This window comes from Balaenoptera ricei, chromosome 2 (assembly GCF_028023285.1).
Source record: "Balaenoptera ricei isolate mBalRic1 chromosome 2, mBalRic1.hap2, whole genome shotgun sequence".
NCBI classification, from domain to species: Eukaryota; Metazoa; Chordata; class Mammalia; order Artiodactyla; family Balaenopteridae; genus Balaenoptera; species Balaenoptera ricei.
Window position 1 is genome coordinate 10,306,924 of NC_082640.1, and position 15,308 is coordinate 10,322,231.

Here is a 15,308-nt window from a genome sequence, read left to right on the forward strand (position 1 = left end):
CTATGCTTAGTGATTAAACTATTATTATTTGCTCCCTTTGACTGTTTTCCTTTGCTTCTGCATTTTCTCACTTCTCGGATTAAACTTATTCTTCGGCTAAAGTTTTTCCACAGACAAAAGGCAGGCAGAGGACATGGGGTCGGGGGAAGCACCACAGGGTCCTTCTCCATTTCGACGACACGTGGCATTCCAACCACACTGTGTGGACCTTCGTGGGCGCTTCCGAGTGCCTCTCAGGGACAGGAACAGCATTGGTTTGTGACAACCACTGGTGGAAAAAGTAGGTCACTGAACAGAGCTCAGTAATCTTTTCCAGTTTTTCAGATTTTAGTTTTTAATGGTATTTGTTATAGTCAATGAGCAGGAAGAGTAAGCTAATGTTTTAGATCATTGTTTTTATTTGTGTGAAAATTGTAATTCTTCAGGTCAAGAGCCAGGCCAGGCCAAGTGGAATTTTAACTGGACACCGACCTCAGGACCCCAGACTACATATTTTACAAAGGTTGATGACTATTCTCATTCTACCAAGGGGAGAATCAAAAAGATGTGTGACAGAGAATTCCCTGGTGGTCCAGTGGTTAGGACTCTGAGCTTTCACTGCCAAGGGCGCAGGTTCAATCCCTGGTCGGGGAACTAAGATCCTGCAAGCTGTGCAGCACGGCCAAGAAAAAATAAAAATAAAATAGAGTATTTCTTTTTTTTAAAAAAAAGTACAATAAAACTGTACTAAGAGCAGAAAACTGAGGCTGGACCTAACTCCCGATTTTTTAAAGCAGCTGTTATGAACAATCTTCACCCAGATCCCTAAGACTCTATTCTTTTATATATACGAGCTACACAGACCTCTCCAAGCTCCCCAATGAAATAGCTTCTCATTGACTCAGTACAAAAAGAAGGCTACTCAATTTTCTTCTTACTTACTTTACCATAGTTGGTAGATATTAATAGGTACACTAGATAATATTTAAGATAATGTTTGAAAAAAATAATGGGCATCTACCATGTCTGATATTCCACTAGGGCTAACTAAAGGAATTAGATATGAAAATACACTCCATTACTGAGGGAAGGCACTTGTTATGTTGGGAGATAAGGCATTCATAATAAGTGCCACTTAATAGCATGTAATTTAGCAGAACTTGCCAGTGAAGCTATATTCAGAGTCAGCTGTGAGAATTCCCTGGCGGTCCAGTGGTTAGGACTCCGTGCTTTCACCACCGAGGGCCTGGGTTTTATCCTTGATCGGGGAACTAGGATCTCACAAGTTGCACAGCACAGCCAAAAAAATAAACAAATAAAATAAAATAAAAAGGTTCAGCTGCAACTTCTTTAGTAAACTCCCACCTGGGTATTTTAATTCTCTGCCAAATAAAAGAAGAGACAATTGATTCTTTCTGAACACCATTCCCTAGACCATTGCTAATAGGACACCCTTGCTCAATTAAATTTTCAGATTTAATTTCATAAGAAGGACCATCCTCAGGAGTCTCTAGGAAATACAGGCTAGTGAGCACTTACTGAGCTACAAAGAGCATTCAGTTGACTGTACAAAATAAAACTGCTCAAAGGCACAGGGGAGGAAGAAAATGCAAACTCACGGAATCCAGGATACATGTGACCAAACTTCCGATGATGCTGGAATTTTTCCATGGATTTTAAAGAGCAGCCCTGGGTCCGTTCATCTTAGACTCTCGTACCCAGAGCTTAGCCAGCTGGGACCTCAACAGCGCTTCCTATTTGCTAGTATTTGAAGGAGCACAAGAATGAGATATTTGGATTCGTCACTGGACACCATCTGAACAACAGCTTTTGACTTCCTTAGAAACCACTAACGTGACCTAAAAAGGGAGTCTTCGGGGTCAGAATGGATAGATTCCACAGGTGGCCTCACCATCAGAGCACCAGCCTCTGAGAGGCACTTTGGGGCTGCAGTCCAGGGGCTGAATGGCAGCCCTCACGGCCGTGCAGCAATGGCTGGACCTGCCAGGCCACTCAAGGGGGACCCACCTGGGCTGGCATGACTGGTGCTCCCTGATACAGCCAGGAGCGAGTGGCTGAAGGTCCTGGAAGCTCCTTCCACCGGCAGGCTGCAGCCTGGTTCCTTGTGGGCAGCAGGGCAGAGCTAACCGTGGGCCTCCCTGCCTCCCCCTGGGCACGCCGCCAAGAGAAGGCCCAGGAGAAAGGCCGAGAGAGACGCAGCTCTGCCAGCTCTAGACCGGACCTGTTGTGAACGGCTGCTTCTACCTGCAGAGACTGGAGAGAAGGGCAGGATCATCATACATGGGGCTCGCTCAGAGCACACAGCTGTCTGCCCTCTGCCCACAGGCCCCAGGCTGACTCAGCCAACCAAGCAGGCCCTGGAGAATGGGTCTGCAGAGCTGGGCCTGCTGTGCGGGCCCCAAACTGCTCACCCTTAGGCTGTAGCCAGCAAGACCGCCACGTATGTACGCTAATCCCCTGCTAAGCCACCAGCTGATGTCACAGGACAAGGGGAGATTTCTAGGCGTTTGCTTCCGATATTTGTGTTTTCCCATAACCTGTCCATCACAAGCTCTGTCATGTACCCTCCACTTCACTGCTTATCACAACTCTCCCTTGTCCCCTTCGTAAAACAGACTGCAGGGCTGTGGTCCCCACTGCTGAGACCCACGCTAGCCAGAAGGTGACCTTGCTGGTTCCCAGAACTGGTTCACACCAGTTTTACTTGTTACTATACTCATATAACACACGTAAATGTCACATTAATCAGTGAAATAGAACTGCAATGAGAGGGGCTTTGTTCTCATGAAAATGAAGGAGGGTGCTTTGGAAAGACCCAATAAAAGGAAGTCACTGAAAATCAGTTTGCTGTAGATCAGGTGTGGTCAAAACCTGAAAGATTCTATACTCCAATTGTTTTGCAAATGTCACGTTTTCTCGCTATTGATTAGAAGAAAACCCAAAAAACAAAAACCAAAAAAAAAACCAGAAAAAACAAACCCACTATGGAAAGGATGAGTTACAGGCATGGCTTAAAAAAGGACAGCACTTCAGTAATCAAGCCCCGTGCTCAAAGTCCTGATGCTGTCACTAATCATTAGAGAAATGCAAATCAAAACTACAACGAGGTATCACCTCACACCAGTCAGAATGGCCATGATCAAAAAATCTACAAACAATAAATGCTGGAAAGGGTGTGGAGAAAAGGCAACCCTCTTGCACTGTTGGTGGGAATGTAAATTGATACAGCTACTATGGAGGTTCCTTAAAAAACTAAAAATAGAACTACCATACGACCCAGCAATCCCACTACTGGGCATATACCCTGAGAAAACCATAATTCAAAAAGAGTCATGTACCACAATGCTCATTGCAGCTCTATTTACAATAGCCAAGACATGGAAGCAACCTAAGTGTCCATCGACAGATGAATGGATAAAGAAGATGTGGCACATATATACAGTGGACTATTACTCAGCCATAAAAAGAAACGAAATTGAGTTATTTGTAGTGAGGTAGATGGGCCTAGAGTCTGTCATACAGAGTGAAGTAAGTCAGAAAGAGAAAAACAAATACCATATGCTAACACATATATATGGAATCTATAAAAATAAAAAATGGTTCTGAAGAACCTAGGGGCAGGACAGGAATAAAGACGCAGATGTAGAGAATGGACCTGAGGACATGGGGAGGGGGAAGTGCAAGATGGGACGAAGTGAGAGAGTGGCATTGACATATATACACTGCCAAATGTAAAATAGATAGCTAGTGGGAAGCAGCTGCATTGCACAAGGAGATCAGCTCGGTGCTTTGTGACCACCTAGAGGGGTGGGATAGGGAGGGTTGGAGGGAGACGCAAGAGGGAGGAGATACGGGGATATATGTATATGTATAGCTGATTCACTTTGTTATAAAGCAGAAACTAGCATACCATTGTAAAGCAATTATACTCCAATAAAGATGTTAAAAAAAGTCCTGATGCTGCATAAAATTGGCAAATGAGTGTACTTTTACATGTTTTATGTTGAATTAAAATGTTTAAGGTAAATTTTTAAATGATTTTTCTATGATTCCCTATTTTAATTGACTTTTAAAATTAATTGATCTCCAGACTCCTATCAGAGAGAAGATTTCTACTACATTAAAACAGTTTATGACTAAATTTACAACAAAACTTTTTCTGCTGAACTGAAACAATAACCATTTTTTTCATGTTAAAGTTGCACACATTCATTCCCGGGTTTTGGCACCAAAAAAAAGAAAAGTAAGTTGCACACAGAAAACTGTTAAAATATTTTATAAAAGATAGAATGTTTAAGCAAACTATACAGACAACAAGTCAAGAGGAGGCTGAACATTGTCAAGAAACTTTGTTCTGTTTTGCTGGCTTCATTTGGTTTCCTCTGACTCAGAAGCAGTTCAGCACTTACCTGGGAAGTGTGGGTAAATTACACTAACTTTGGAGATTCTATGAAAATGAGTTAAGAATATAAAACTCAAAGGCTAAGGCAACTAGAACACAATAAGAAAAATGTAACAGATAATGTGTGATGTTTTTAGCACAAAATTAATCAAAATCCACGTACCTGTTTTTGATGTGGTAATATATTGCGAGAGCTACACTGTAAAATAAAATGCAGGAGTTCAGTGTTTCATAAGCATATTCAAGATGTTATATATTATCTGGCATCAGTCTGACCATAAATATTTAAAATTGAAGTAAAACGATCTATCTGAACAGCCCCATTTAATTCAGAATGCTGATTAAGAAAATGCACTCTTCAGAGTAAATCAATCAGGTACTTATTCCCAGCAATTATTAAATCTTTTCCAGAAACACCAAAATTCCAAGTGATATTCAGAAACAAATTTCTCCTTCTATCTGAAATTTTAAGTTTTCCATGTTTTAAAATACAGGCACTATGTAAAGAATAGGTGGTGAAATTAAATACCTTTAGAAGTCTCCAACTCAGTACCTGCTATTTTAGAAAATTAGTGGTTTCTTTATAACTACTGGAAAAATGTGAATATTATCTACAGTGGTTTGCCATTTTGTCTCTTAAATCAATAACCTCTTGGCAATCTGCCTAACTTATTCATTTGCTGAAATGGTACTGTAACCCTTATTTGTAATACCTTACATTTTAATACCTTAAAATTTTATTTTACATTTTAAAAGATCTGAATTTAATGAAGGCATTCCTGAATCCCCTGAATTTTCTTCAAGTAATGTTTTTCTGATTATAAAATGTGTTATATTCAGATTGTAGAAATTTTTGGTAAACAAAGTATACAGAAAAATAATTCCTCTGCCCAAAGATGATTACTATCAGCTTGAGATATAGAGGGTATCTATTCGTATCTACCTATAAATTATATGTGTAAGTAAACAGGTTTGCATCCCACTTTCATCCTTACTAACGTTTTTCTTACCATTAGAATGTTATTCAAAAACATGACTTTAAATGGTCGACTCTATTCCATCATATTGTTGAATAATTTATTAACCATTCCCCTACTATTGAACATTTAAGTTGTTTTTAATATTTTGCAATTATGATTAACACCATAATGAATATCCTCACAAATAAATATTTGTGTGACCTATAACTATATTGTTTCCATAAGAAAACATCCTCTAATTGGAATTACTTGCTCTAAGGTCATTAATAATTGTAAGGCTCCCCACATATACCTCCAAATGTCTTTGCAGAAAAGCTGTACCAGTGTACTTCCCCACTAGTGTCTGTTTCACCTCACGTCACCAACACTCACCTTGAATATTTTGGAAAAATGTTCTCCAGCTGGATAGGTTAAAAAGTGTATAACTGTTTTCAATTCGAGTTTCCTTGATCACCTATCAAGTTGGCAGGGTTATTCGTGTTGACTGCCCAATTTTTGTTATTCTTTCCTCTTTTGTAACCTGTCTAGATCCTTCCAAAATTTTTGTTTTACTATAAAATATATTGAAGAGGCCAAAATTTATTTTTTTTTATTTTTTTAAATGTTCTTTGATCTTACTTTTTTTTTTTTTATAAATTTATTTATTTATTTATTTTTAGCTGTGTTGGGTCTTTGTTTCTGTGCGAGGGCTTTCCCTAGTTGTGGCAAGCGGGGGCCACTCTTCATTGCGGTGCGCGGGCCTCTCACTATCGCGGCCTCTCTTGTTGCGGAGCACAGGCTCCAGACGCGCAGGCTCAGTGGTTGTGACTCACGGGCCCAGTTGCTCCGCGGCATGTGGGATCTTCCCAGACCAGGGCTCGAACCCGTGTCTCCTGCATTGGCAGGCAGATTCTCAACAACTGCGCCATGAGGGAAGCCCCCAAAATTTATTTTTTAAGCTTCTAAGAAGATAGATAACTGGTTGCATCAGATTGTGTTCTGGGTCTCAGAGCACAGAAACTGCCATCGAGGGCACCAACGTCCAGGTAGACGGCTGAGTCCCAAACATCTCAGCTCACTTGGCGGCACTCACTTAGAGACTTGGACATGCACGCTGGATTCCAGGTAGCTCAGATATACACCCACGACTCAACACGACAATAGCTCATCTCACTCTGTCAAAAGAAAACATCTTCTTCCAAACCTCTTTTTCCAGATCCATTAATTCAAATGATTTCAGCTAAGTGTTTAAAGCCTCCATGAGCAAGTGTAATATATTCTCTTTCTTCTAACATCTTGAAAAGCATCTAAGCTGATGAAGGAATTGTAATTGGGGTGAAGGGACTTCAGAAGTTTAAAAAATAATGGTACAGTTTTCAAAGTGCCTTCACATGTACCTTAAAAGCCCTGTAATGGGAAATAATAAAGAAATTTTTTTGGCTACACCATGCAGCATGTGGGATCCTAGTTCCCTGACCAGGGATCGTACCATGTGCCCCCTGCATTTGAAGAGCAGTCTCTTGCCCACTGGACCACCAGGGAAGTCCCAACAGTAAGTGTTATTGATTCTATTTTATAAATGAGAAAAGTCAGGAGGAGACACTAGATGTCAGGACTTCTGACTTGTATCATGGTTTTGTGCCCTTTCATGCTATAATGTTGCCTCTGGAAAAAAAGGAAGATATTACTGTTTTATTCATTTAACAGTCCTGCTGTGATGATTAAATTGAAAGTTTCATATGATTGGGTTTGGTATAGTGATTACTTTAATTGCTTTGATTGATCGAGAAAAATATGGTCCCTGCTTCCCCTGTGAAGGAGCACGTCACAGGAAAACCATCACTGGACTGAAGTCAGACCAGCTGGGTTCAAAACCTGGCTCCTGGGCTTCCCTGGTGGCGCAGTGGTTGAGAATCTGCCTGCCAATGCAGGGGACACGGGTTCGAGCCCTGGTCTGGGAGGATCCCACATGCCGCAGAGCAACTGGGCCCGTGAGCCACAACTACTGAGCCTGCGCGTCTGGAGCCTGTGCTCCACAACAAGAGAGGCCACGATAGTGAGAGGCCCGCGAACCGCTATGAAGAGTGGCCCCCGCTCGCCGCAACTGGAGAAAGCCCTCGCACAGAAACGAAGACCCAACACAGCCAAAAATAAATTAATTAATTAATTAAAAACAAAAAACAACAACAAAAAACCTGGCTCCTTCTTCAATTAGAGTTTAGCCACCTCTCAGAGCCTTCACTTCCTCATCTAAAAAATTACGACAATTCAACCCACATTGTGAGTGGTTATTACAATCAAATGAAGTATATAAAGGCATGATCTCAAATAAAAAGTTCTAAAGCAAAATTTATTATTATCATTGTAGTTGCCCTAAGAATAATTCCACTTCAAGAGGTCTTCTGGCTCCTGTAGATGGAGGGAAGGTCTTCAGGGCCCCAAGGTTACTACCTCCCAGATCTCCAGAGCTGAAAGCAAGCTTGGACGTTATCATGACTCAGGCCTCCATGAAACACAGGACTGCTCTGTAGGCCCATGTCCACTCAAGGTCATACCCTGGAAAGTGAGAAAACCAAGCTGAGGGTGCACATGTGGTCCCGCTCCCCAGGCTGATTCAGTCGGTCATTGTGAAAGAAGTGACCGCCAGGGGCAAAGGCCAGTCAGCTGAAAGTGGAATCAAACCCAGGCTTCAGGCTTCATTCCCAATGCCCAGCTTCGGAGGCCTGGTCAGTCTGTCAGGTCCTCAGAAAACGGTGAGGTCACCCATGTCAGGCTGACCAGAGGGTTAGCTCAACTGCCCTTGCTGCAGACCCAGGAGGGAAGGGGAGCCGGGAGGGAAGAAATGTTATTTTCTTGAGCAGGAAAACAAGACACATTTCTGACCGTGGGCACTGCCCTTGCTGCGCTTCTTACCTAGAGCTAAGTCAGAGGTGCCGGGTTCTGGCGGGTGTACGAAGCTGCTCTCGACCCTCAGGCCCGGGGCCGTGGTTGGTGTGCGCAGCTGCGAACGGCCCTCCCCGCCCTCCCCCCGTCCTCTGCGCACCACCCCTCTTGCTCACACAGGATTCGCGGCCTGGGTCGCTTACAGACGCACGGGGTGGGCGGCAAACTCTAAATTCATACCACAGCTATTGGCCTTCACGGGAACGATGGGAAAATCAAGTTCTCAGAGAAGATATCATGCCTGTGAAAAAAATGAGCACAGAATCGTGCCCAAGTGTGTCGCAATGCTGCTTCTCTTCGACGGTTAGAGCCGCTCTCAGCCCTCCACCCATTCCTGAACCAGATTTCGTAAATGTTTGTTCCTTTTGGCAATCCCCAATTTACAGAAGGGTTTTTCTTTTCTTTTCTTTTCTTTTAATATGAATTTTATTTCCAAGTACTTTTCAACTCCTGGATTTCCATTTGGTTCTTTTTGTAACTTTACTTTTTTTTTTTTTCTGGCCACGCCGCGTGGCTTGCGGGATCTCAGTTCCCTGACCAGGGATTGAACCTGGGCCACGGTAGTGAAAGCCTGGAATCCTAACCGCTAGACTACCAAGGAATTCCCCAGAAGGGTTTTCTTCTAAAATTAGCTTAGAAAGCTATTTTAGAGCCCAGAGCATTTTCTCAAAGGTCCTACGTGGTTATCAGGAGGCGAGTTCAGCCCACGAATGCTCACTCTGCCCCCAGGAAGCTGAACTACTGATAAATGAGTTTGTATGAGTTTTAACGTCTTGCTGGAGGAGGTCACAAGGGCCTTGGCCGGAGTAGGATACAGTTAGGCAGAATTTTAGAATAGGAGGGCCTTCAGACTTCCAATCTCCCTGCCCTTCATGACATTCGTTCCCCTCGTGCTGTCAAAGGCCCTGGCTGAAGTTACCCAGGCCAGCTAACGCCTCAAAATGACCAGAACCAGGTCACGTGTGACATACGGGGATGTAGAGGCAAGGATTCTGATGGTATTGCTACAATTAGGGTCCACCCTGCCCAGCTCCCAGGTCCAAAATGTACATTTTTAAAAACAGAGCACATTTTAAAACAAATAAGCGACTGACTGAAGGCATCTCCAATCCGGGTGGTGTGGAGACGCGTCCTCTGGACCAGGGACGCCACAGCGTCCACACTGGACGCCCCCTCTCGGCACTCAGCCATCGTCACTGGCCCAGCTGGCCAGCTTCTTTTCCTCCCGGTATTAACCACAGGTTAAGCTTTCAAGGCAACTCAAAGGCAGTTGTCCACTGACACCAGGGCAAGGGTCCTCAGCCTTGGCCACCTGTGAGAATCTCCCGGGGGGCTTGACAATCCAGATCCCGGATCTGCGGGGCCAGACGTCACGCCTCAGTGGGGCTCTAAGCCCCCAGGGGCCTCTCAGATGCGGCCCCCCTGGAACCACTGATTCACAGACCACACTTGTGACCTCGGAGCTTGCACCTCTCAGACTCGACACTGAAATATCAAATTGTCACCCAGATTTCCCACTGGACCCCCGGGGGTCTGTGTGACAACCAGTGGCAGTGTGACGTCATTCCCAGGTGAAGTGCTGAGCGACGGAGTCGGAGCCCCTGGACACCCACAGCCCTCCCCCGCCCTGGAGGGAGGGTCCCAGGCCCCAGGGAGGCGCGGCTGTAGGGCTCAAGCAGGTGCCAGGTCTCCAGGCTCCCGCCCCCCACCAGCATCTCCCAGGGGCGCTGCACTTCGCAGACCCCGGCACAGAGCCCAGCCCCAGGGTGCAGCAGCTTGACCAAGGGCAGGGCGGTGGAGTGAGGGCACATGCGGGCCCCCAGCTGTGAGCCCCCACTGCGGGCTGATGCCCACCAGTCACCGCCATGCCTTCAACCACCAACACAAGGAGGGAAGATGCTACGTTCCCGTTTAGATTTTAGAAACACGCAATGCACGGGGGAGAAGGTGGTGCTGTCCCCCTTTGGGGGCGGATGAGCCACCTGTGGGGTGACCATGCACCCCTGGTGTACATCAGATGATGATGGTGTACCCCTCAGGGTGGTCATGCCCATCTTGGGATGGGCGTGCCCCATTAGGGGTGGATGTGCATGTCTTAGTGTTGATGTGCACCATTTGGGGTGCCCGTGAACCCCCTAGTGTACATCAAAGGATGCTGATGTACGCCTTAGGGTGGACCGCACCCCTTGGGGTACATCAGATGATGATGACGTACCTTTTGGGGTGGACATGTACCCCTTGGGTGGATGTGCACCTCTTAAGGTAGACCTGCACCCCTTGAAGTGCACATGCACAGCCTGGTGTACAGCCAGGGAGGGTGCTGTCCCCCTTGGGGGGTGCTAGGGTGCCTCGTGCAGTGCCCGTTCACTCCCTGGTGTACATCAGATGATGATGATATACCTTTTGGGGTGGATGTACACCATTAGGGATGAAATTGCCACACTTGGGTTGGACATGAACCCTTAGGGTGGACATGCCCCCCTTGGGACGGATGTGCACCTCTTAAGGTAGACCTGCACCTCTTGAAGTGCACGTGCACAGCCTGGTGTACAGCCAAGGAAGGGGCTGTCCCCCATGGGGGGGTGGCCCTGGTGCCCTTTGGTGTACACAGTTGTGTATATGCACTGTGTACACCAAGTTCCTTTGTGAACTCATAGTACGTACACAGTTGTATATATATTTTGTGTATCCAAAGTTCCTTTGGGTACACACGTTATATACACAGTTTTTTACATAGGTGCTGTCCCCCTTGGGGGGATGGTGCTCTGGCTGATTCAATCAGCCCCTTGGATCGCATGACTCCCATAGAGTAAACCAGCCCCCTAAATCACGTGACTCCCATTAACTCAATCATCTTTCTTAAATCTCCTGACGCCAGGGGGTGGGCTGTCCCCTCCTGGGGTTCAAGTCTCTGAGCCACCTAACAGATTTTCAAGACCCTTTGAGGACAGGCAGAGTCAGGGCCCTACTGTATAGCTGTGCAGGGTGCAGGGCTCACCGCTAGGGGGAGATAGTCAGCCCATGCTGTGCACGGTGCCTCTGGAAATACGTAAATATGTAAAACAGCAGCTCTGGCATGAAGTCTTCTTCATCTTTTTTTTTTTTTTTTTTTTTTTTACTGTCTTAATTCCTTTATACCATGTGTTGGACAACTTAGCTAATATACTAATTGAGTTATACAGTTCTTTTCAATTCTATCTAAAAATAGCAGACCAAAATTAAATGAGAAAGTTACATCAGATTCCACTTGAGCATACATAAGGCCATGGTACTTAATGCGAACCACCACTTCTTGGGAGAAAGAAGACATCCACTGTCCAATTCAGGAGAGAAAGCTCCTGACCAGTTATCCAGTAGACTCTCTGCACGTCAATGGGGAAGATGATGCTTATTATTTTTTAAAAAATCTCTACAAAGCTCACATACAAGACAGTACATCCTAGATTTGTGACTGCTATGAGCATTTAAGGCTGTCATTTTCAAGTATCAAAGTTTAGTGTTCCATTACCCAATCTGTGCAATAGACATAGCTATAAGCTCAAGTCATGGAAATTAACAGAAGCTCACCAAAGACATAAAGAAATAATAATTTAGGCAACAGCATTTTTAAATGTAGGAAAGGCTGGGAAAAATTTTATGGATTAGTTTATGCTTCTCTGAACTGCATTAGTTTGTTCACACTGAAACTTTGTCTAACACTATTGTCTGTTGCATGGCATTTGGAATAAGGTAGATCAACAGCAGACCAAACAAGAAAGCTTAATTAGGTAACAGAACTAGTCATTAAGATGGTTCACCTCTACCACAGTTATACGGCCTGTTTCCCTAGAGAAAGATTAGAAATGGCTCCAGTATACCAAATAAGATTCATAGATAAACATGAGAAAATTTTTTTAAAGCAGGACCTTTCAAAATCTAGGGACTACCATGCACTGCTCGAGGATGAAGTAAGTCAACGTTATTTACTTCTGGCTTGATGTAATACTGTGAAACGTAATATGGCTGGAGAAAATGGGTATTTGGAAGCCAGTATGTCATTTAACTTATACTCTAGGTGTGTACATAAGCTGTAGTTCTGTAACTTCTACTGCGGTTCCAATATCTATATCTGAAAGGTGAAATCAGTTTTATTATGAAAGCAGTTGCTTTGTTATAAATTCCATGTAACATGCTTGAATTGAAGGTCTTTTCTCTTTAGCACAATTTAAAGTTTCTTGTGGTTTGGTCAGCATACACCCTTTTCGTTTCATTTGATATACAAGCCAATGTGGAAATTAGAAAAACAAAATTACCAACTAGTTCAGAGAGCTAAATTGAGTCCAGGATTATGGCAAAGTCTGACCCAAAGTTTTAATTTGTAATTTCAGCATGTTTCTCATGCAGTTTGGGGAGCATCAAACTAAATCTACAATCGCCAGAAACCTTTGTTACAGTTGAATGCACATTAACTAAAATGTGTACATTTTTAGTGTTCATGATAAATGCAGATATGACCTTATTACACTTTTGGCATTCTTTAAGAAAGCACATTAAGCTTTAATATAGAAATATTTAGGTTACACTTGTGCTCAAGTAATAATAAAACATTTGTTCTTTTTGATCTCATACATTCTCTCCTCAGGAATGGCCCATCTCCTGCACGCTTGGAGCAACCTTTGGCTACGTGGCTGGCCTTGTTACTTCACCACTCTGGATATACTGGAATAGAAAGAAACTTACATACAAGAACAGTTAATTGGAGCAAAGGGAGAAGATATTTCTTTGTGCAGATTCCATAAAGACTGTGCAGACATGTATGTATATGGTCTAAGCCAGGCAGTTCCACTTAACAGCACTGTTTTTTATGTAGTTACAACATGATGTGATTGTAGCTTTTTAAACTATGAAACCCCTGAGAGATTGTACCTTCTAGTTGAAATAAAGTATTTATAATAGATTGTGGCTTCAGATGCTGTTTGTTGCTTCTTGGACCTTTAAGAAACATTCTTAATCAACTTTATAGAATTCTGAGGACAGGGTTTGTTTTTTTTTTTTTCCTTTCAAGTTTTAAACTGCTTCATTATTTATAAGAGGTCTGGGTATAGCTTTAGCATTTCATATGCTTTCTGAGAGAAATGGACAGTTTACTTGGCCACTGAAGACGTTTCTCACGTAATTAAACAACAGTTTATACATCTTGATCCTATTCTTTTTTTTACTGTGTGTTTCTTTGGAGTTAAAATGGCTATGATAGCCTCATCAAAAACAGTCTTCAATCCCTTCTGGGTTAAAGCTGAACATTCCACATAGCAGCACGCACCTATCTCTTTTGCTAGTTTCTGTCCTTGTTCCACACATACAGGTTTTTCCTTCATATCATTCAGTCTTGCTAAAGTTTTGGGGTCATCTCGGAGATCAATCTGAGTTCCTATTAATAAAAAGGGTACATTTGGTGCGTATTCCTTAAGTTCTGGTACCCACTCCTCTTTCACATTTTGAAATGAGGCTGGATTTACCACAGAGAAGCATATAAGGAAGACATCAGTCATTGGATAAGATAAAGGCCTCAGACGATCATAGTCTTCCTGTCCGGCTGTGTCATAGAGTCCCAGGAGGTACTGCTTGCCCCCTACGGTGACGCTGACTGCGTAGTGGTCGAAGACGGTGGGCACGTACTCCTCCGGGAAGGCGTCGTTGGCATAGCTCATGAGTAGGCACGTCTTGCCCACCGCCCCGTCGCCGACCACCACGCACTTGAGCATCAGCGCGCCGGGCCCGTGAGCCATGCTGCGGCCGGCCGGCCTCCGGGCATGGTCCCCCCGGAGCCCCCGCCCCGGCCCCGGGCTCAGCCCCAGCCCGCCTGGGGGGTCCGCCGCCGCCGCCGCTCAGTGCAGCAGGGCCGACCCCCCGGCCCCATGCAGCGGCTCCCCCCGCCCGAGGGGAGGGGGCGGCGGGCCCGGGGCGCTGCCGCCGCCTCGGTCGCTGCCCGGATCCCCGCCCGGGCCCCGGTCGCCGCGCCCGCCCGCTGCCCCAGCCGCTCGGCGCCCGCGCCCTCTCCCCGGCCCGGCCTCCCCAAGAGGATCCGCTGGATCCTTCTTCATCTTTAAACTCTCTGTCCCTGGCAAACAAGAGATATACAGTAAATCTTTGTTGAATCAATCAGGAGTTTTGTTTAGTTTTTTTAAACAAGGTTGACAGCTCCTTTCTCTCACAAACATTTTGTCCATTCAAGCAGTCTTTGACAAAGCCACAACCCTAATGGGACATTTTAATCTCTCTCTCTCAAAAACAGACATACAGAGCAGAAACTATATGGATATTTAGCGTTCAAGCAAATATTTATTAGATGCCTATCATGTTTCAGGAACTGCTCTATAGGCTCAAGATTAGAGCAAAGGAAAGAATAAGCAAAAATCCCTGGTATTGCAGCTATATTCCAGTGAACATAGAGGATTTAAATGGCAATTTTACAATTAGATTACATATTCATGTATATAAGTATCATACATAACATACAGATATAAACCTTGAAAATTCTGTACATATATAAAATGGTAATTTTATATCTACATATGTATGTGCACATATATTGATATATGTGCATACATACATACATATACACACACATAGAAATTTGTATCCATATACAAGTGACCATTAATATTTATGTAGTTAATCATATACTTGGCTAGACAGTAAATGTCACTAAATTCTATTATACAGGCTCCATTTCCAACTATGGTTCACTACAACTAGAAAGTAACAAGGGGATAGCCCAAAACAACTCACCACGTGAAAAGTAAGAGTACTATATATTCTTCTACATCTTTCGATATAGATCAATATATTTCATGTGTAAAAGAAAAATCAAAACTAAAATTACAGACAGTTAAGAAGTCAACGGCAATGAAAATATATTAGTATCTATGGAAAAGGGGGAAAGCTGTACACAGAAGAAAATCTGTAGACTGAAATGCGTTTACTAGGAAAGGTCAAGACAGTGTAAAATTAGGGAAGCCAATTAG

At 44.0% G+C, this 15,308-nt stretch overlaps 1 protein-coding gene across 1 annotated transcript; it reads right to left on the reverse strand.

The window, feature by feature from the left end:
- Positions 1-12,808: 12,808 nt before the first annotated feature.
- On the reverse strand, positions 12,809-14,154 carry LOC132360245 (rho-related GTP-binding protein RhoQ). The gene has a single exon (XM_059915291.1). It carries the CDS (start codon positions 14,067-14,069, stop codon positions 13,452-13,454), a length of 618 nt encoding a protein of 205 aa, XP_059771274.1. The 5' UTR covers positions 14,070-14,154; the 3' UTR covers positions 12,809-13,451.
- Positions 14,155-15,308: the final 1,154 nt, after the last annotated feature.

What these genes read in the sequence shown, in the direction of transcription:
- LOC132360245 (XM_059915291.1), bottom strand. Translation starts at nt 14,069, where the DNA reads ATGGCTCACGGGCCCGGCGCGCTGATGCTCAAGTGCGTGGTGGTCGGC.